The 23,289-nt window shown below is 43.9% G+C and overlaps 1 protein-coding gene across 3 annotated transcripts in view; it reads right to left on the bottom strand.

The window, feature by feature from the left end:
- Nucleotides 1-23,289, bottom strand: part of SCN8A (sodium voltage-gated channel alpha subunit 8) — a 115,549-nt gene that overhangs the window by 28,905 nt on the left and 63,355 nt on the right. For all 3 annotated transcript variants that reach the window (XM_022572127.3, XM_030763083.2, XM_022572126.3), the window contains exons 12-18: nucleotides 20,728-20,860; nucleotides 15,524-15,762; nucleotides 9,181-9,354; nucleotides 6,728-7,084; nucleotides 3,418-3,888; nucleotides 2,765-2,882; nucleotides 2,082-2,236 (exon numbers count right to left, since the gene is read on the bottom strand). In XM_022572127.3, the coding sequence (XP_022427835.1) occupies nucleotides 2,082-2,236; nucleotides 2,765-2,882; nucleotides 3,418-3,888; nucleotides 6,728-7,084; nucleotides 9,181-9,354; nucleotides 15,524-15,762; nucleotides 20,728-20,860 (1,647 nt within the window). The remainder of the gene's footprint in view (nucleotides 1-2,081; nucleotides 2,237-2,764; nucleotides 2,883-3,417; nucleotides 3,889-6,727; nucleotides 7,085-9,180; nucleotides 9,355-15,523; nucleotides 15,763-20,727; nucleotides 20,861-23,289) is intronic.

Raw genomic sequence — 23,289 nt, 5'->3', positions numbered from 1 at the left:
TATATAATTTATAGGACAAAAATTTTTCTCCCTTCAGCCCCTGACACCACAGACACAGGTGGAGAGTTACAGGACTGGAAGACACCAGGTGAAGAGAATCTCAACACTCCTTTCTTTCTCTGGAACTCCCAAATGAGGGGATGAGCCTCTGTCATGTGAAGGTCTGAGCACTCGTGCATGCAGGAGGGTGGACTGCAGAAGCTCTGTGCTGGGGGGAGGGAATCCCTGAAGCATGGGGAAAAAAAAACCTGGAGGTGGACAAAAGGTCCTGTGCCCTGCGGTGGAGGAGCCTGCTCTGAACAGTCCCAGAAGGAAGGGCAGAGGCAGGCTGCCCGCAGACTCTCCTTCCAAAATGGAGGCACACGGACATCCAGGTTCACTGCTGGGCAGTGGGGACAGAAATCATGGGTCCACAGTCCTCAGGGTCTGGTACAAATCAATCCCCTCCACTCAGTGGAAAAGCTATAGCTTCCCTGTCACGTTTCCCCTTAGCTCCCCCTGTAGAGATCCATCCTAGAACCCAACATGTGTGAGCTGTCTGAGACTGTTCATCCTGTCACTGGGGGCTCTGATCCCCCTCTGAGACCTCCTCACAACCACATTCTAGTCTTTTCTTGGACATTTTAGCCGTGGCTTCACTTGACTTGAGTCTCATGCTACTACTGCACAGGGTCTTCATGTCCTGAGCCCGGTCTCCCCCGTTTTATTCACCTTTGATAAATAAAGACTGTCACAGGTAGCAGTGAAGAAGGTTCAATACTATTGTTTCACTGCTGCTTCCACTCTTTTGCGTAGAGACGGGGGAAGAGAAGAATCAAAGGGTGAGGCATGTCCTCTCTTATTCTGGGTTTTCATTTACTAGATTTGAAGAGTAATGATGACAACAGTAATAAAAGACCTTCCTCAATCCCTGGCCTGAGTCTGATCCTTTCTCAAGGGCAGGGCCTGCGCCGTCATCTTGGGGCCTCCACAGGCCTCAGGATGCCTGTTGGTGCAATACACGGCCCGGGGGCAGGCAGGATGGTCTGGCTCCCCTTCACTAGGGATGGAGGCTTTTTTTTGCCTCCTGCCCTAGTCCTGACGCTTTCCTGCATTGCTCACCACCCCCCACAACTCCCCACTGTTCACCGTCATCTTCACGCTCGGGCTCTTCTTCACCACACGTCACTTCCTGTCTCGGCTTCTCCTATTCTCCTACCTCACAAGTCAGAGAAACTTCTCAAGTCACTGGGGGATCTTTAACACTAAATCTGGGGCTTCTCTCTTGTTATTTTTTGCTTCCAGATTAGGCTCTAATTCCGCACCTACATGAATGTGCCCACCTTCTTTAAAAGCATTTCAAAATCCAGCATTCTTTACTTTTCCCTTAATTAAAAGAAGGAAAATGTGTTGTGTCTCTAGTCCCTGCTGTCTTCGAATCTACTCGACTAGGAAGCAGCTCCCTCACAGCAGACCCTGTGCAGATCTCCTCAGTTAATAATCCTGCTAAAAAATGAAAGTAAACGCCAAGATAATTAGTCCTAGTAGGGGAGGAACCTGTGTGTTCAGTGCCCTGTGCGCCTCGCTGACTAATGAGAAGCAGGTACAACCACGTGAATATGACCTTTGTATCAGAGATCTGACTCTTAGTATCTGCTAAGGCCGTGGGTTCTCCAAGTCCAGCAGCGTATGACGGGAGAGGGGGTGGAGGGGTACCACCTCCCTCCTACCTTGGGCAACTGAAAAGTCAAGAACTAGTGATTCAGGGTATCAGGCGAGAAAGGGAAGCTCATCTTAGGAAGTTGTTTTGAATGGCGCAAACTAAGCAGTGAAGATACTTGGTAATCTGTATTCTCTGCCTGATGAAAAGGGGCTCCTAGGCTTCAGAGGGATCGTGCTGAGTCTAAAGATGAAGATTTGGACAAGTTTGAATCCTAATCCCGAAGGCTTATAACACCAGCTCGAAGCACTTCAGCAGATCATTATTCTTGGGTCTACAGTCAAGCCGTGTTCTCAGAGAAACTGGGCTTGGGCCCACCCAGTCCTTCCTGCTCTACCCCTTCCCCGGCCAATCCCCCATGGTTCTTTCCCCCAGACCTCACCAGGGCGCCACTGCTGAGCAGAATCATGAAGATGATGAAGGTCTCAAACCAATTGTGCTCCACAATGAGGAAGCAGGTTTTCCGCAGGATCCACCAGGACTTGCCCAGCCCCTCCTCAATGTTGACCTGGCAGCACGTGAATCTCTGGACACAACCTGGCACCAGCGGGAGAGGCAGGTCAGACTGTGGGATGTGCCCCGCCCAGATGTGCCCTCTCCTCCTTCTCCCAGGCCCCACCAGGTGCTGCCCCACCACACAGCCAGGAGTTCAGTGGCTGAATCAGAAGGTCTGACTCAGAAGTGGAGAGGATGGCAGGGCTGAGGCCATGCTGCCAGGCTACCAGGGCAAGGCCCTCTGGCGCTGGGAAGATGGCCTATAAAGAAGCAGTGAGAGGCAGGAGAAAAGGGTGGTCAGGAGGCAGGCACGGCCATGACAGGAGAGGCCTTTCTAATGGAAGTTTGGGGCTGACGTCAAGAAAAAAGGACAAAGAAAAGCCTGAGAGTAAAAACTCGTGATAGCTAAGACTCAAATAGGGGAAACAGTATCAACCTCCCTCAAAATGATGAGGCGGGGTGAAGACAGCCATAGAGCGCCCCTCCCCAGCCAACCACTGACCCTGGCAGGGATGTGTCTGTGAGCAGTGCAAGTGCCACACGCCATCCCCTCTCCTGGCCCCCTTTCACCTTCTGTGAAACAGGCATCTGGATCCAAGTATTCCTCAGGCTGTTCCACAGGGACTTCTTCTACTTCTGGTTTGATGTCAATGGTGCTGCCTTCAGAGGAGCTAGTGTCATCCAGTTTCTAGATACACAAGGAAAAGGGAGAGAAGCAACACTGCAGCAACACGTCCGCTCTACACTGACTGCGCTACCTTGGTACAGATGATGTACCGGATACAATTCTTGTTACAAACCCATGATCATCCAGTTCCTCACAGGCAAACGACTACCACAGCGCCCTCAAAACTTCTGTCAGGATGGGGCACAACATTAAAGCCCACTCACAGACGACAGTGATCTACCCTAAGCAGAAGGTGGGCTACAGATTGGTCTCAGTAATACAGCTCAGACAGATTAATGGCAGGGAAGTACTTGACGGTTTTCTCCAGCCTCTGGATCCAGACGATCCAGAAGCAATGGAGACAGATCTGGGAACATCACAGGAATCTAGCTCATCTAGAATAACAATGGGGGGTGGGTAGGGTTGGTTCTCAAAGTTGAGAGTCGCCTCTTCCAGAATCTCTCTGCCAGACCCATAGCTGAACCGACGCCTTGGGGCTGACAGAGCCGTTTGTTCTCACATAGGATCAAGACTGGTTTCTAGGCTAGGACCTTACATCTTTGCTGCCTTCAGGATCCGACTCGCTGCTAACGTCCTCGGTGTTGAGGTTCTCAAAATCAGACTCGCCTACCGCGATGGGCACTCTCACGGTCAGGTTGGGATTGTTGATGAAGGACATGTGGTCCTCATCAATGATGTACTTCTCCACGCTGCTGCCAATGCCGCTGGTCGTGCCATTGCCATTCTTCTGGAAGTCACCGTTCCGGTGGATGTCGGCGCCAGTGTGGTTGGCGATGCAGTTGGCCTTCTTTTCGTACAGCTCATCCAGAGGTTTCACCTCATCGGCCTCGCGCTGCCTGAAGTGGGCCTGCATGAAGGCGTGCACTTTCAGTTTGGTCCAGGCCACGCCCTTCTTGATCCGGATAACTGAGATCTGTAGGTTGTTCATTTCCCCATCATCATCTGTGGCTGCCAGGTTGTCAGCACTGAAGGAGCTCAGGAGCAAGGCCAGAAACAGGTTCAGCACCTGTACCACGAGCATGAGGAAAAAGGAGAGTGAATGTAGAATGGTATTGGGTAAAGGCATCCACTAAACTAGGGTTGCAAACTGGGAGCCCACAGACTTATGTGAAAGACTCAAGAGTTTCTATTGTGTTTCACTTGACCCACGTAGTGTTTTAAATGTCACTGGGTGGGCATTTTGTTTGGTTTTGGTTGTAATACAAGGAGTTTAGTACCCCTTTTCTTGGTTCTTTTGTAGTGTTATATACATATATATGTACTTCAAAACATACTGCTTTTCTTATAATCCGAGAAAGCAAAGGCTGTATCCATTTTGGGAGAAAATTCCCCAAAAATAAAAACAAAAAGGTGGGCATGGGTTATTGGGGAGGATCAAAGAATGCATAGATGCCATGTGTTCATGAGCAGCAGATGTCCTGGAGGACCCAGGTTAGAAAAAAAGTAGGCTTGGAGAGCCAGACTCTCATACCACAAATCTAGAAGGTGGAACTGAAATATATTTGATGTCACCCTCTTTTAAGAATTAATTTTCTTTGTTTTCCTAACATTTATCAAAATTAAGTAGCTCTAGCAAGACAGTCATGGTGACTTTTGTGTTCTATCACATATCGAAGTGTCAAGCCATCGGAAACAAGCTTTATTTATGTTGTCTTTTCCCCTATTTCACCACATTGGGCATTAAATTAATGATTTTTATTAAGACTTACTTTTGAAAAGTGGGAGAGATGTTCACTTCTTGATTTACACTTGGCCCTTACTTTGTCACACTTCTGAAGAAGAGTAAGGCATAGTTTTTCGGTGGAGATGATCATATGTGCAGAGTGGGAGAAACGGAAACAACGTATGAACTATATGTATCAGGATCACTGCGGCCATTTGCAGAATTACAAAGGGATATGGTCGGTAAAATGCGGGTCAGCTGCAGAAGGCTTTGAAGGCCAGGCTGAAAGACCTGAATTTTATTTAACTGGATTCACTACTGGTCCTTGAGCAAAGGAGTCACAGGTGATGACAGAGATGTGAGAAAGTCGTTCCTACTAGCTACGCACAAGGGTCGGGGGTGGGGGGCGTGAGGGGGGACTAGGAATTAGGAGGCTGTTGCTTGCATGAATTGATGAGGGTCTGGATTAGGCTATAGTAACCTCAAACCTTAGCATGCAGAAGAATCTCCTGGGGTGGGATGCTTGTTAAAAACAAGCATTTCCTTGGCCTCGCCTGAAAGATTCTGATTCAGTAGATATGATGTAAGGCCTGGGACTCCGCCTCTTTTAATGAGTGAGACTCAGGTGACTGTGATGAAGGTGGTCTTCCTCACACTTTTAGAAATAACAGATGGGTTGTAGAAATGGAAAGGAAGGGGCAGATCTCAGAAATACTAGAAGATGTAGGTATAGAAATGCTAAGAAGAAAGACATATGAAAGACATCAGATATTTACTAGGAGTGGAGAGAAAAATCAGAAAGAGTTATAGGTTACTAGAGACTACATGGGCAGAAGAACTGAGCCAAGGGAAACTGGGAAAGATGTCATCAGAGGCAGAAATAATAGTGGATTCTGTCATGTGCTCAGGTATCTATAGCCAGTCATGGGGAGATGCCCCTGAAACAACTGAGAAAAGGAGGCTAGAGAAACGGTAGGAGGTCAGGGCTGGTAATGTTGATCCCACTACAGACCAGTAGGCAGCAGTTGTATTCACTGAAGGAGTGGAAAGACCAGAGGAATCAGGACTGAGGGGAAGTTGGCTGGGCATGGAGAATGCAAGTGATTAAGGAACATTACAGTGTCTATTTTTATAGGTCCAGTGAAAGAATAGGGGGAGCATGGCTAGTTCAGAGGTTGGTGAGTAGGCACCCTCTACTGGCATATGCTTCTCTGTGGCAGAAAAAGGAAGACACCTACTGTGGATGCGCTTATAAGGGGTCATCTGAGTATGCCTTCTTCCAGCCCTCCCTGCTCTACAGTTGCAAGTGGGCTTTGGCCTGACCTGAAAGATGAGTGCTTCTCAAACTTTAGCATGCATATGAATCACCTGGGGATCTTGTTAAAAATGCAGGTGCTAATTCAGTAGTTCTGGGGAGGGGTCTGAGATTCTGCATCTCTAGGACACTCTCAAACGATCTCATTGTTGCTGGTCCTCAGATGACACTTTGAGAAACAAGGTGTGAAGTCTCTGTTGGGGAATGTTCTATATACAGAGGCAGAAGACAGCAGGCAGACAGATCAGAGTAAAGCAAGAAACTGATCTGCAACTTATACAAATTAGATAAAATCCTGGGATGGTTTAGATCCATGTTTCTCAATGGAGGGCAATTTTGACCCCTGAGGACAGTTGGCAATGTCTGAAGACATGTTTGGTTTTTACAACTTGGGACGGGAGTCACTATTGGACAGTAAAGAGTAGAGGCCGGGATACTGTAAACACCCTACAACATGCAGGAAAGTTCCACAACAAGTAATGATCTAGCCCAAAAGATCAATATTGTCAAGGTCGGGAAATTCTTTTTTTTTTGTAGCAGAAAGAGCATAGATTTTGAAGTCAAGGATCTAATATAAGCCCTGACTCTTTATCAGCTGTGTGACTTTGGAAAAATGTCTTAACTTTGCTGAGTTTTGTTTCCACAACTATGAAAGAGGGTTGACAGATTATGGGGCTCATGACCTAGTAGGACTCTGAAAACAGCAGTCTCCTTTCCTTCATTTGTACCTTAGGGTTCTTCAGCCAAGAAAGAATAAAGACCAACACAGACATGGAAGGTAGTAGAAGCACTAAGCAGACTGGGCTTCTGGGTCAAGGGTAAGATGTTCAGAGCGAAGAACAAAAAGATCTACAAGTTAGTACTAACCACCAAGTTGCCGATAACCATGACCATCATGAAGACAATGAGGCACATGGCCTGGCCGGCCACCTCCATGCAGTCCCACATGGTCTCGATCCACTCCCCGCATAACACTCGAAAGACGATGAGGAAAGAATGAAAAAAGTCATGCATGTGCCAGCGAGGGAGTTCACAGTCCTGGTTGATCTTGCAGACACACTCTTTGTAGCTCTTTCCAAAGAGTTGCATTCCCACCACGGCAAAGATGAAAACGATAATGGCCAGCACCAGGGTCAGGTTGCCCAGGGCACCCACTGAATTTCCAATAATCTTGATCAGCATGTTCAGGGTGGGCCAGGATTTGGCCAGCTTGAAGACTCGGAGCTATGGGAAAAAAAAAACCCCAACAAAACCCAAGTGAAACTCAATTCATTTATTCTTACCACATGGCTACAATAAAAACATATGAAATTACTAAGATCATCTTAACATTTATTGAGCACCCTTGGGAAATCCCCAGGACTTTCTAACAGTATCTTAGACGAAAATGAGAGAAACTGAGGCAAAGATGAAGGAAAACAGATTAACTGCACAGGAAGTGAAAGATTTAAAACTAAGAACCAAGAATACTGCCTCTAGTCCCCTGAATTAGTCTCTGGGTCAATCTACCTTTTAAAAATCCATACCTGAAATAATCCTTTTCCCACTGATTTTCCCCTGACTTCTCAAGGGGCGTATCAAGGAAAATGTGATTTGTAGTGAACCAAAAGGTCAGTTGGGTAAGGACGGTGAAAATAAGTCATCTGTCTCTTCAAAAAAGCAAGCATTTAAAAATTCTACATACCTCTCTTTTTGCTTGCCAATAAATAATCAATCGCTGATATGAAACTTCGTGACATGCTTGGAATAACTTGGAGGAAAACGACAACCTCCAAGTAGGGGAAGTTCCAATATGTCAAATATCTTATGAAAAGGGACTATCCTGATATTAATTCAGAGGACAGAACTTTTGGTATCTGTCAATCACGCGATTTCTGTATTCTGTAATGAATGATTACAAGGTCTTGGCTACTAGCCTGAGGATTATAATGCATGAAGCCCATGAACAGAGATCGTCATCATATGTCTTAAGTTAATAACTAACACGTGATGTAACAAGAATTCTGGTAGATGGCAACAGCACTGATTAGGACTTTTTTTTTCCTATTGAGAACTTGAGTCTTCGTACATTGTTAGTGGGACTGTAATTTGATGTAACCCTTGAGGAGGGCAAGCTGGCGTTACGTGGCAAAAGTATCTGCAGATCTATCTCTGAGCAAGCAATTGCACTCTTAGAAGGTTGAACTTACTGTATTTAGGTTAATGGTGTATATGGTAAATATTTGTACTATCCTTTGATTATAAAAATAAACCTCAATAAATCTAAAAAACAAAAAGAAAACTTGAATCGTATCTGACAGCTCCAAGATTTACCAGATGTGGCTCTGTGCATACTCTGGGTCTCTCATATTTTTTCCCTATTCTGACTGGCTTTTAATTTATCAAGAGTATTAGTGGCAAGGCTTCTATCTCTTAATTCTTCATCTTATCTTCTAGATAATAAGAAGTATTCTCAAAAAGTCTACTGTGGGCTGGATCCTAACCAAAGACCAGTAAGCAGAGGTTCCAGAAACTTGACAAATTTTTGTGGCTTGGATTCAATGAGATTTCTGTTTTATTAACAGTTTCACTCTAATCCAACTCTATTTCTTAGATATGCTGAATATCCTGAAATCTTTTCAGTTGCAAGTGCTTAGGTATCTTCCCGATAAGGAGATGCTTTGTCTGATGCTCTGTCTGAGTGGGATATGCCCACGATAACTCAGCTTCTCAAGGGCCTTAATCAGGACATCACTTATGCCTATGCATATGGGAGGCTACTTCGAGGATATCGTTAACTATTCTTTCAAAGGCATTTTAGTAATTTGAACACTAACTTCTTCAAATACATTTGAAAAATCTTTCTTAGCTAATGATGGATGTTCAACTACTAATTTCAATATAACTTTAAAAAACATTACTTTATTCTCATATTTTGGAAGGGGTCACCATGATACAAGAAAAGAGTAGAGCCATCTTTGAAAAAGAAGAAATTCTTGCCACTTCAGGGAGATGTTCAGATAAAGAAAGAGGCTCACTAGCAAATCCAAATTTGACCTCAGAATAGCCCTTGGGAATCCTTCTTCTTCGTCTTTTAGATTAACCATTATTTTCTGAGAAACTTCATAAAGTTGATTTCTGTTTGTTGACTGATTTTAACAACTACTTTCTATATTAGGTAGTTAGCAGAAAAGTTTTCAATATTTTAGTTGCTAAGCCAATAAACAGCCAATGAAATATAGCTAAAGATTTTAAAAAATCATCAGATTATCTTATGCAAAACTCTTTCTAGTAGCTGCAAGATAGGAAATATATAAAGAAATTGGAGAAATATGGAATACCAATCGGAAAGATCGCAGCACCGAAAGCCCCTCCACGTCTGCTAGACTCAGTTCCATTAAACTGAGGGAGACAATAAATCCATCAAAAATGTTCCAACCTTCTTGGAAATAATAGTAGGGATCCATGGCTATGAGCTTCAGGAACATTTCCGCTGTGAAAATTCCAGTGAAAACCTAAAGAGGGGAAGTCAGGGGGTAAGAAAAAAGAAATAATAAAAAGAAAATGCCTTTATCATTATCTTTGAATATGGCATGTCCAAGAAGCCACAAGCACCAGCCTTGGCTAAATTCTGCATCTGAGGCCGACAATACCTGGATGTCCCCTGACCACGCCACATGATGCAGGAAAGTCTTATTTTCCTCTTTTTTTTTTTTTTTTTTTGCTGTATGCGGGCCTCTCACTGTTGTGGCCTCTCCCGTGGTGGAGCACAGGCTCCGGATGCGCAGGCTCAGCGGCCATGGCTCACGGGCCCAGCCGCTCCGCGGCACGTGGGATCCTCCCGGACCGGGGCACGAACCCGCGTCCCCTGCATCGGGAGGCGGACTCTCAACCACTGCGCCACCAGGGAAGCCTTTATTTTCCTCTTGAATGAAGAGGAAATGTTCACATCTTTGTTGCCAGAACTACCCAATTCATATTGTCCAAACGTGCAGTTAAAAAATTATTCTAAGCAATTGAAAATATCACACAGGTGACTCCTAAGGGGTCAGCAGTCATTTGAATGCGTATGCCACATTTGGGATGTTGGCCAAAAAAAAATCACTCATGTTATAATTATATTTAAAAAATACAGTATTATTCCTGATTTGACATTATGTGCCTTCTCAAACGTCGACATATACTGCAAGCCTTCTTATTTTAAATGGTAAAAGCAACAGAACATTGCTAAAAGTGTGAAAAATACAGGAGAAACGTTCACAGTCTCACCACCTTGCATACAACTATTATTTTAATGTACTCCTTTTCTTTCTTTTTCTTCAAATGCATATATATTTTGTCAGAGTTGTAAACCACAGACTACATAATATTTTAGCTTTACACTTATCTTGACTTATCACGACTCATTTCACTTATCACGTATTTTGCATTTATCGTGACTCCATTCACGTTGCAACACCTAATTCTCACTTTTATTGCTTGTATAATATTCTATTGGGTAAATATATCCTCAAAGAATTTTCTTATTGTTGGAGACTTTGGTCCTTCCTTTTGATTTTTTCAATATCATAGTCAATAATGTAGTAATTGTTTTAGGTTTGGAGCTTATTGGGTACGAGAATGACTTCTTCCCTGTGTTACCTGGCTCCCGCTTTTCTGCCTTTCAGAGCAGAAACCTTGTGTTTCCCAATGCTTTCTGTATCCTTCCCAAGGCCTTAGTAACATAACATGCAGGGAGAGAGTAAAATCCCATGAACTCCAGTTTTGACAAGACCAATACCCTCATTCTAGCCTAAGCATGTAACATACGACTATTACTGAATATTCTATTTTTAGAGGAGAGGACTTTACACGCAGCAGATTTAAAATTCATAGTAAGTTAATACTTGTAACCACTTCGTTACCAACTTTACATATGAAGAAGTTTGAGGAAAACTTTGGAGATATGGTCTGAGGACAGAATTAAAAATAGTGAAAAATACTTAGATTACAGACACTGTTTTGAAACACACTGAGTTAATGTATAGCAATAAACAGAATGACTTGATGAAAACACAACAAAATGGATAAACGGGCTGGAAATTTTTGGGGTCCATATACGTTTCTATGGTTCCCCCACTTTGCTAAATTGAAGATGCAGTATTCTAAAACTGAAAGAAAATATTCCCTGAAGAGATCTGGTTAAGTTAAATCAAAGTTCATAGTGCAAGCTAAGCGTCTACAAATAGAATACCACTCTGCGTGAGGTCAGGAAAGTAGGGGCAGTGAATCAACTCCTGACACACACTTTACCCTTAACATCAGCCCATCAAAGGTTTCTCTACATAGAAACATTAACCCACTGGATGCACACTAAGTAGAGACTGAATTTGCTGTCCCGTTAGTTCTTGGTGAGCATACAGTAAGTGCTCAGTAATAAGCACAGGCTGACTGACCTCGGAATATCTATACTGTGGGAACTCTGGTTCCTGACAGAAGATCAATGACACAGTTGTGTGGTGCTGCCTTTCAATGGGATGAAAGGCCTCCAGGCGCCTGGTAGAAATGCCTGTGACAGAGGTCGGCACCCATGTTGTTTCAGCACATAGTGTGCTGCCCTTGTTTGGGGTTTGGGTGAAAATAAATTTGTAACTATTGGAAGGAATTAAATGGAGAAGAGTAGATTTCAGGTTATCCATTTGATGCCATTCTTCTTGGCACTGTGATATGCTTCTTGAGGAGAAAAAGGAACTACAAGGACTTCCTCGGTGGTGCAGTGGTTAAGAATCCGCCTGCTAATGCAGGGGACACGGGTTCGAGCCCTGGTCCAGGAAGATCCCACATGCCGCGGAGCAACTAAGCCCGTGCGCCACAACTACTGAGCCTGAGCTCTAGAGCCCGGGAGCCACAACTACTGAGCCCGCGTGCCGCAACTACTGAAGCCTGCGCGCCTAGAGCCCGTGCTCTGCAACAAGAGAAGCCACCGCAATGAGAAGCCCGTGCACTGCAACGAAGGGTAGCCCCTGCTCTCCGCCAACTAGAGAAAGCCCACGTGCGGCAACAAAGACCTAACACAGCCAGACATAAATAAATAAATTAATTAATAAAAAAAAATAAGGGAACTACAAGCAGCACATCAACTGTATATAAATGTCCCTCTTGTGAATGTCATCAAATATTCACCTAAGAATTTATGTTCTAGTGCAGCAGATCTCAAAGTGTAGTCGGGGATCCCTGGGGTCCCTAAGACCTCAATGGCCTTAGGAAGGAAGCAATGAGGATGTGTTGAAAGGATACAGAAGCCACCTTGAAGGGACTGCTACTGGCCAAATCAGGAATGGTTTAAACATCTAAGTACATGATAGTAATGGATTAAAATAAAACCCACTGAATAAGACTGAAAACTTTGAGTCCATACAGATATAAGTAAGTAAAGGAATAAATCAAAAGTTTAATGAAAAACAGGAAATTTAGATAGCTTCAAAGTGTCTTCCTCACAAACACTTATTAATTATAAATGGAATTTATAATTAATTCCATTAATTATAAATGGAAAAAGAGTAACTGTACAGGGGAGAAGCCTGGCAGAACCTCCTTAATCAAGTGATCAAGTGACCACAGGCAGAAATGGGACAAATGCAAATCACGTGCCACCTGGTAGATGTAATGAGAAGATGACAGTCTTGCTTGTGCGACAGTCCTGCAAAAGCCCAGGAGAATGTACTTGTTTGTAAAAGCACACTACAGTATTTGGGGGTGACAGGCTGCGTCAGCAACTTACTCTCAAAAAATAGTTTTTTACGCTGTACTTGAAACTTCTGTAAGATTAAGATTGTTTAAAAAACCACGTTATAAACTCACTGTTGTGTTCAAATGGTTACCAAAAAAAGGCAAGAAAAGAATCATTACGTTTATCTACTAAACAATACAAAAGTCAAGTAGCTTCCCTGGGTTCACTTTCCTCTATAAAACATGGGGGTTGGATCGAATTATCTTTACTCTTCCTCCTATTATGAACATTTTTTTCTTATGGGGAGGATGGAAGAGGCAGGGATTGCCAATTTACAGAATGCTGTTCCCATCTTCCCTCAAAAACATCTATCTGCACGTTTGTGGACAAACACAACTCAATTCACTGTCCCAGCTGTGGGAAAAGCCTCACCGTCCAACCACAAGAGAAGGTCCTAGGGCTTCCCTGGTGGCGCGGTGGTTGGGAGTCCGCCTGCCGATGCAGGGGACGCGGGTTCGTGCCCCGGTCCGGGAGGATCCCACATGCCGCGGAGCGGCTGGGCCCGTGAGCCATGGCCGCTGAGCCTGCGCGTCCGGAGCCTGTGCTCCGCGGCGGGAGGGGCCACGGCGGTGACAGGCCCGCGTACCGGGAAAAAAAAGAGAAGGTCCTAGTCTATTTCACAAGCTAGTCCACCCATTTTTTTGTTGTTGTTCTCTTATTCTCAGGTTCAGTCAAAGGCTGTATCCAAATCTCCAAGCCTTTGAAAATTCTCCTACTGAACTACACTTATACAGTTTCTAGTATGGAGAGTACTTTTCACTCGTCCAAGTACTTCTGTATAGCTTCTCATTTTTTCCTCCCAACTACTGATGACATGGTGTCATCCTCATTTTACAGATGTAAAACATTTCCCGACAGAAATCAATGGCTTATTTAAGGCTAATATGTCCAAAACAGAACTCCTGATTTTAAACTCCACCCCTGTTCCTTGCTCAGTCATCCCCATTTCCCCCTCGGTTACCAAACTTCCCCAATCTAGGCACCATTCCTGATTTCTTTCCCTCAACCCTCATGTCCAATTCACTGGCCAGTCCAAAGTATCCTGAACCATTCACTGTTCTCCATCCCCACTGCTAATCAGACATTACTTTTCCCTTGAAAACTCTGCCCCCGGAGTGCTTTCTCTTTGTAGAACTTGGTTCTGGTTGGCTTAGCTCAGGAAGTCCCTGAATGTTAGCTGCTGACCTTCTCCCCTCTCCCTCTTCTTCAGTGATGATTCTGAGCAAAGTCTTCTGAATGCTCACGACTCTAACTTAAGTTTTCTTTTTTTTGGGGGGGGGGGCTGTGCTGTGCAGCATGCGGGATCTTAGTTCCCCAACCAGGGATGGAACCCGTGCCCCCTGCAGTGGAAGCAGTGGAAGGGTGGAGTCTTAACCACCTGACTGCCAGGGAAGTCCCCTCTAGATTTTCAAGAAGCGAAAAATAACATTATTTGCTGGCCTGGTCTGAGGGCAATTCTGCTGGTAGTATGTGAAAAGGCCTCTCAAAATCCCTTGGAAATCAAGGACTGATTCTGTGAAAAGCAAGTAAAAGTAAAGACTTTGAGAAAAACAAAACACTGCAGGAAACACATCACTGCCACTACCATCAACAACAAAGTTGATCAAGTCATATTTCTCGTTACATAACTATTGGCTAACAAAATAAAGCTTATATCTATATGATATTGTTGATTGGCTCAAAATGCTGCTTGATGGCCAAGCCCCAGGGTCGGCCAATCACACAGCAAGCTACCTTCAGAGGCCTTTCAGAGACAGTTAACAGGTTTCCTGGATAGTCTATGAGGGTATCCTGTTTCAAGACTCTGGGTATTTCATTGAGCCGCACATTGCAGTAGTGAGTCGGAAGTGTGTCACTAACTCAGACGTAAAGATTGGGAAGATTACAGTATCACCTTGGATGTGTACTGGGGAACATCAGCTGTAAGGACTAACCAGTGTGTGTTTTCCAAATCAGCAGTCAAAATGATAACACTTTAATAGTGTATTAGGACTTAAGGTAGAAACTCTGTGTGTGTGTGTGTGTGTGTGTGTGTGTGTGTGTGTGAAAGAGAGAGAGAGAGAGAAATACCAGGCAGAGATCATGCACAAATTAAATGGTAACAACTAGATTTGACAGGCCTATAGTGCAACTCCTAAGGAATAATGCAGCCAGATGACCTAGAGGATTCTTTCCAACTAACTCTTTACAGTCGATCAAAATTCAATCAACTCCTGATTTTTGTACTAAAGAAGTAAAACAGGAAATCCCCCAATTACAACTACTTGACTTCACGATACACGACATAATCTATTTTTTTAGAACTGCATACTTATCTTCTAAATAATATAAATGAATCACTTAAACCAACGTTAAAATAAATTTGGCACAGATCAACTAATGCTAGAAACTGGATGACACTCAGAAGTTGGACAGGAGGGGAAACCAGCCTGGAATTTAAAATTTCCCGTGGACAGTCCCCATATGGATAATTAAGATATGACGGTGTGGGCAAATTTATCATTAGATTTAACGCCCTGAAAGAGCTCCCCTATTTTGTGGTGGTTGTTACTGAAGGTGAAAAAGGGGAAGCGGTTTGCTGGAGTAATGCAGGAATTAATGTGAGAAACAGAATGAGAAAGAAATCCACAAGTCCTTGGCTCAGGTTGCGGAAACCAACCCACTGTACCATGCCTCCCATTCTGCAACCAACAGCTCCTAAATGACGTCTTCAAAGTTCTGCAGAAAGAGGAAACAGCCAAGGGATCACAACAGTGAGCGGAAGCGGCGGGGCTGCGGCATATGTGGAAGCATTTGTCTTCCAATTAACTATTACTTTCTTTTCAACTAAACTCCAGCTTTCAGTCTCAGAAAAATAATTCCTACAGGCAAAACCCGTCCAGATGGTCAGAGCAGGAGGCCGTGCCCCATCTTACCAGATTTCCTACAGTCAAGACATGTTCAAACTGTGGCGTCATAGGATGGTGCTCCATTGCCATAAACAGTGTATTCAGGACAATGCAGATGGTGATGGCCAAGTCCACAAAAGGGTCCATAACGATCAAGTTTACAATCTCTTTCAGCTTTATCCAGTAGGGGTGACACTCCCAGATGAGGAAAGTGTTGGCAAATTTATACCAGCACGGCGGGCACTTTCTCTGAGACTCTTCCAGCTCTGTAGTGAGTAGAGAACAAAGGTAGCCCCTCAGTCTTGGGAAGAAAACAAAAGGGTTGGACTTGTTGGGTATCACTGCTATTAACACAAAGAAGGAAGGTGGCCAGGAAGTGCTGACTTTCCTGAGGGCTTCCCTCAGTTTTCCTTCTCTTGAAGGCAGAGAGGAGGAGGCATGACCAGTGCCAGGTCACATCCCAGTTAACAAGGATCTAGTTATAAACAAAACTCAATCCACCCGTTTGGGAAGCATAGCAACCCTGGTTCAACTGGCTTCCACACTCACGAGTGTATGATCTCAGGCAAGGTACTGCGTCCTCTACGCTTCCGTTGCCTCATCTAAAAGGGCACTGACTTGCAGGCTATAGGACTAAATGAATCCTATAATCCTCCTCCATTGCTTACAGACAGCACACAGCACAGGGCCTGGCACGAGGCGAGTCCGCAATAAACGGTAGATATCTTATTACACATGGTATCATTAAACTATTTATTATCAGAGAAGCAGTCAAAAGCACACACACTGAAGCCAGACATATACGGGTGTAACCAGCTCAGGCAGCTGCTAACTGTGGGCCCTTGAGTAAATTACTTCAGTTTGCTGCGACAATTAAATGAGCTAAAACATATATAAAGTGCCTCAGGACACCCCAGCATACAGCAAGTGCTATGAAAGCACTTGCTATTGTTGTTTATTTTCTTTACAGCACAACCAGCATTGTCAACCAAGCCACCACGTGGACCGTCTGTCTTAGGTTCTCAAAGATGTATGAGTTCACAATGTGAGTTTGCAGTGCAGTCAGGAACAGAGGTTGCATTCCTTCCCCTTTGCTCCTTCCTTCCTCTTTCTCATCTCTGCTCTTCTCTCTTTCTCCTTCTCTTGCCCTTTCACCCTTTCCCACTCTCATCCTTTCTTTCTCTATCTTCTTCGTCTCCCCGTTCCTCAGTCTCTTTCTTCTTTCCTTTTTGTTTCTCTTCTTTTGTCTTCTCCTCTTCGTCTCTTTAGTCTGTCCCTCTTTTAAAAGCAGGACCCATTTTTTCAAACAAGATCTTATGTGACCCCCAATATGTAAAATAGACAAACCAGGAGCTGCTCTAGTTTAGGCAGGAAGAGGAGCTTGGAGTCCAGGGCAATCCAAGTCTTCCTTCCCTGAGGTACTACCCCAGGGTCCTAGGACTCTGATAAACCCAGACTGACAATCACTGGACTTGGATGAGCTCTAAGGTCATTTACAAAGCAAAGACTAGAAAGGACAATTAGACACTAAAGGTGGAGAGCCATTCAGCTCCAACAGTCTAGGCGTGAGGCCCTCGGTAACAAAGCTCTCCTCAAAATTGAGTATGAAATATAATAGCTAGCATCACAAAAGTCCAAGGACCTTGATGTGGAAGGATGTTCTTGAAGAGGGGTCACTTTGAAAACCCATCAGCATGATAATCCTTAGAGGCCAGGTCTTGGCTCTGTGGGGTTGGATATAGCTGCGTCCGCTACCACCCTGACCCCACTCAAATCCACTAACAAAATCAAATCATTCAGGGAACAGAAAAAAAGTTTCCCAACATTTCACGAAGAGCAAGATGGCTGCTTTAAATCAGTCTACTTCCCCTTTTTCCAACCAGCCGGTTGGTGCCCATGGTGATGGCTTTATTTTAGGTGGGGTGCTTTGGTTGGGCTTTTAATTGGCTCCCTGGTTGCTAAGAAAATGGTTGCCTTGGTTTTTCAGATTTAAGGGCCACAGTAAGCGACACGTGGGAGTCTGCGTGGGAAAGGAAGTCTGTGAAGAAAATTTGCTTTGGTTTCTTCCTCATAGAACTCCCTCCCTTCCCAAGGTAAATTTAGTCTTCTTCCCAAAAAAGAAAATTGAAAAGGTTCTCTTATTTCCATGAATTCTTATAGTACATATTTGGAAATCTGGTTCCGTTCCTTTTTTTATCTCCTCCTCTCTCCAAATGTCCGCTGTTCACCTGCACGTGGAGGTTGAAGCAGCGGACTATTCACGTTTCTAACAGTTGACAACTGTAATGTTTTACAAGGAACTAGGCTCCGAGTCCTTGCCAGACAGACAAGGGTAGGGTTTCCCTACCCTGTGGGGCACCAAAAAGGGATACTAGGTATCTAGTATCCCTCCCATTTACTGAGAGGGGAAGATCCTCAGGATACTCGTTTCCGTTTCACAAAAACGAAGACAATGCGGAGCTTTAGGAGCTAGAAGAGATCAGTTAGGTGAATAAGGAGGCTTATAAAGGGACACACAACTCTGCACACCGTTACTGGCCCTACACACCCACAACAGCAAAGTCTGGGCAAATGTGTTAACATATGGGGGTGAGATGTCCAAAAGTTTGTGAGGCTCCCCTTAGTTTGCTCCTGGACATTTTCAGAGAGAACCTTGGGGGCACTGGGAATTGTAGTCTCAACCTTGGGGGCACTCGGAATTGTAGTCTCAACCTGGGGGGCACTGGGAATTGTAGTCTCAACCTGGGGGGCACTGGGAATTGTAGTCTCAACCTCCTCCAAGATGGTGGCCTTTGTAGACCAGGAGGTTTCTGAAGGCCAGGGCTTCTCCCAGGTCAATTCAACAACATGCTAGGCACTGGGACTGCGTTGATGAACAAGAATTGCCACCCTCACAGAGCTTATAGCCGCACCTGGAAAGGCAGACACCAGGTAAGTAATTGCACTGACACTTTTGAAACTGTTTCACCTGAGAATCAATAATGCTAAATACCATCACTGCTTCCTCCTCCTTACTTCAACTCTCTCCCCTTCTCCCATAGCTTTACCGCTTTGAGGAGAAGCAAGAGCACATTACTCTGCCGACACCCCATGCCCCGTCCTCTGAAATATCCCCAAAGCTTACGGCTCTGCTGAGTGCAAATTCTGCTGAGTTTACTGGATCCTGCTGAGCATGCTTGCGATAGGATAGGGGTGAGGCAGAGCAGGCAGGATTATCTCATTATTTGTAGGATTATCTCATTATTTACAGGATTCTGGAATTCTCCACTGTGGTTTCTAAACCATTAGATAAGAAGCCCGCTTCTTTGGATTAAAATAACGTCAGAGTTTCCTAACTGAAGGCTGAAAAGCAGAAACAAGTATTCATCCAATGTTGGCTTTCCATGTTGTAGCAATTGTTAAATACAGAGGGAACAGTGGTTAAATAGGAATGGATCTTTCTTAATGTCCTTTAATTCTCTCACATCATTCAGCGCCAGCCATTCACTGTCCTTTGATTACAGCAGTTCTGTCTCATCAGCTTTAGCGAAGGGAGTCAAATCCGACGAAGCCCTCCGAGAGGAATCCCGGAGCCCCAGTACTCCTCCCCAATTCCAAGCACAACAAGATTCAGTTCCGTACACATTTTTTGAGCATCTACTTTTGCCAGACCCTGCGCTAGGCCACCAAGGTAACCAATAAATCACTGTTGCATTGCATGGATAGCTCCCTGCTCTGATGTTTTTACCAGGAATAAAATAGGCCTGTTGGAGGTTGTTCGTCTTTCTTTCTCAACTGCTACAGATACTCAGAGAAATCTTGTCTTGGTCTCCAAGTGAAGAATAAAATTTGCTAAGGTTCTTAAGCTAATATTGATATATCTTATCTTGGAATTCTTATGATCTGCAGTTACTTACCTGTTATCTCAAAGTATAAACTATAAAGCTTAAAGATGTTCTATCAATGACCTCAATGGGAATTAAAGAAAACAGGGCAAATGAAGCTGTTCAGGAGCTGAGAAGTAGTTAGTTCAGTATTCTTTTTACGTGATACATTCTCAAGATTAGTCTAGGTTTAGTCTAACTCCTTGCCCATATGTGCAGATGTGAGTATTCCAGGGGAATTTCAGGTTCCCTTCTAGGGATTCTCCTTTCACCACAGATGCCCCTGCCCATCTCTCTCTCTCTCTCTCTCTTTCTCTCTCTCACACACACACACACACACACAGACTAGAAGTGGTATGTGGCTTAAATGACTCAAAAAAAAAACAACTTGTTCCAAGGACACCAGAGTAATTTGAGTCTCCTTATCTCAGGGACTCTGATTATTGCTGGGTTAGCCTGGGTGTGTGGATTCTGAAGAACGGCAATCAGGAACAGTACGGATCTATAATGGGACAACTCAGCTAAATCAGCATGAATCACATGAAGAAGAAGCATGCAGAATCAATCAGAATCTTGTGAGAGAAAACCTGGTCACTGAATCTACTGCCAAAGAAATCAAGAGGAGCCTGGAATACAGACCACAGTTGGACAGAAAGCAGACAGTTGCGAGGGAACTGCAGTGTAATGGGAAATCCTCAGCAAGCCAGGCTGTGTCACGGAGGAGCCACCTGCTACGGAGTTCAGGCTCTGACGGCTACGCTGCTGCAGGCACGCTATGATTCAACAGTGGCTGCCCTTCCCCCGGGCACAGAGCGCCAGCGTTAGAGGGGTTTCAGCTTACCTGTTCACTCGTGCAATGTATTTATGGATATATGGGGGTGTTTAAAGCGAAGCAGAATTAGATATAATCACAATGCACGGTACACTTGTCCTTAAGGGAAAACCAAAAGATCTGTAAGTAGCTAAAAAGGAAAAGAGGAAGGTAAGTTTTGTGGTCGAGGGCAGGAGGGGGGGGTTCCATCATTTTCTGTCGTCACAGTTCTTCCGTCTCTGTCCCTCTCTGCCTCACGTCACCCTACTGGCTCCTCATGGTGCTGATTACAGAGACTTCTTGACGTCCTCTAGCTCGCTCTTACGTTGTTCCTTCATACTTCTTACCTATCTGTGTACAGTGCTGGCAGCGGCTTTGAAGTCCTTCCTGGATTCTCCGCATGTACATCTGAAATGCTGGTTTCTATAACCAGCAGACTCTATTCCTAAAGCTGAGACAATTTTTGCGAAACTCAGACCAAGGGACTATATTTATATTATCATGCACACTACATATTTATAGCTCAGCAGCTTGGCCCAGCATCGCAAGGCACATACCTTCTACCAGTGTATTTGTAACAACGCTCAATATACTGTTGATCCTGTCCTTCCGCCCATAGGAGGCCAATTGGTCCATGGAAACTAAGAGAGATCCAGGGCCTTTCTTCTTAATTTCCACCTCGGTTGTAGCCTGAAAAAAACAGCAAGTTGGGTGAGTAAAGTCTTATCAACGTTAAGGCTGGGCCTTAGCGGATATAGTCTAGAGTGAGCGAGAACCTATGCTCTTCCTTAGATCTTTTTACTTTGATCCTACAGTCCTGTTCACCTCAAGGAGTAGAATGAAATGAGTTGGCCACGGATCATCCTTAGTTCCACAGATGACAAGACCAAGTCGTTTAAGTGTGTATAAAATCTACAGTGAACCCAAGAGTCTGGCTGGGATCCAAATACATCACCTGCTCAATGTACGCAGAGAGTAGAAAGACCAGATCCCCTGGGAAAACGCCATCAGAAGCAGACCCTCCTGTCCTCCTCTCATATCCACAGCATTTGGCTAGAATTGGACCACATGATAAAATAAGTCAAATTCACCTGTACGTGAAATTTCATGAAGGGCCAGGTCCCTGATCACACTGAGTATTACAGACAGTTTCCTTCACTTGTAGGAGCAGCATCATTCTACCAAACTGTCGCTTCCAAATGTCAAAACTGGGCCTAACTGAACGTTAGCAAGTGGAAGTTCTACTCCAGATCTCCTCCAAGCCACTGCAAACAAGAATGGTAGGTTTTGCCATCTTAATTAAACACATTGCCTCATGTGTCTTTTTACATTTATCTTGTCTTTTTACATTTTTATTTTATGAGCTAACCTGAAACTTTCAAATTCCCAACCAAATAAAAAGGGCAGAAAACACCATCAGACCGGTAAACGAAATATTTTGTACACGCTCCTCCTTGGGCGATACCAGTACGGTAGATTACGGCAAAGGGTTTCTGAATGTCCCTAGCTTGCGCTGTTTGTGCCAACCTGAATATTCTACATCAGATCAGGCTTAATGGGGTGGCTTAAAACCTAGCTTTCTAGTTAACCATGCTGTCCACTGTAACACGTCAACCATATAAACTTAGCTGCTCCTTCCATGTGAAGGTAAGAGGACAGAGACAGTCACCACAGGACAGGGAAGACATGTGTTTGTATGAAGCTAGAGAAGTATCTGTCTGATCAGTGACAGAAAGTTTTGAAAAGAAAATAATCATCTCTGGAGAGTTTACATCAGAAAGCCTTTCTATTCTTACATATATTTAGATTTTAAGAACTGTACTGAAGAAAGTTCCTGGCAGATTACAATTTATCCCATCATGGTGTTTTATCAAATAGTTCCACTGATTCAGAGATGTGGTTTACCTTAGGGTTTTGTTTGTTTTGTTTTATTTGTCTGGCAGAGCTACAGAAGAAATGGAAAAGAAAAAGAACTGGTTTCCTTGGGAATTCCTGGATGCATTACTATACAAGCATCTGTATTTGTAAGAATGACTTAACCATTAGCTCAGGTCATGATACAGTATATTTCTTTGAGAAATCACTTTTTGCTACAATTCCCAGCCTGATATTCATGACATTTAATAAATGAGTTAAACTACTATATTTAAAAAATGACAAGACTTCCCTGGTAGCGCAGTGGTTAAGAATCCGCCTGCCAGTGCAGGGGACACGGGTCCAAGCCCCGGTCTGGGAAGATCCCACATGCCGCGGAGCAACTAAGTCCGAGCGCCGCAACTACTGAGCCTGTGCTCTGGAGCCTGCGAGCCACAACTACTGAGCCCACGTGCCACAACTACTAAAGCCCGCGTGCCTAGAGCCTGTGCTCCACATCAAAGAGAAGCCACCGCAATGAGAAGCCTGCACACCGCAACGAAGAGTAGCCCCCGCTCATTGCAACTAGAGAAAGCCCGCGCGCAGCAACGAAGACCCAACGCAGCCAAAAATAAATTAAAATAAATAAATAAATAATTAAATTTATTTTAAAAAATGACAATCATCTAAAAATGAACACAGAAGTCCCAATACAATGGACATCCTTATTTCTGACATTTATTAATTCTAGATTTTTATTGAACTGCCCTTCCGCAAATCTACAATAGATAGATTTTATAATGCTGACCCCCGAGGTACTGGAAGATCTAATGGACTGGCTGGTTCATCAAAGAAGGATGAAACTGCACTTAATATGGCTTTGGTATTAGTGTAGCTTACTGTCTTTTGGGCATGCTGGATGTAATAAGATATAAATTCTTCAGGCTTTAATAACACCAACCTTAAAAAACAAAATTAATGAAAATTCTATCTAAAAAGACCCAGTCAAATCATTATATTATCATTTGCTGACACCTATTCAAAAGATAAAACAATTTTTAGCTTGGATAAAAAAATCCACAAAAATTAAAGAAAAATTTATCCCCAAACTTAATATTAAGATGGAACAATGACTATTTATCTCTTTCTATGTAAAATGAAAGTAAACTATAGCAGGGCTATGTGGAGACAACTTCTGAAATACTAAAATTTGTTCCATAATCCATAATGTGTTATAGAACTATAATCTATACTGTACAATTGCT

This window comes from Delphinapterus leucas, chromosome 11 (genome assembly GCF_059928025.1).
Source record: "Delphinapterus leucas isolate spDelLeu-1000000601 "Yukka" chromosome 11, BTC_Dleu_Yukka2, whole genome shotgun sequence".
NCBI lineage: Eukaryota > Metazoa > Chordata > Mammalia > Artiodactyla > Monodontidae > Delphinapterus > Delphinapterus leucas.
Note: the sequence above shows the minus strand (reverse complement) of the source record. Positions and strands in the feature narration are given on the sequence as shown.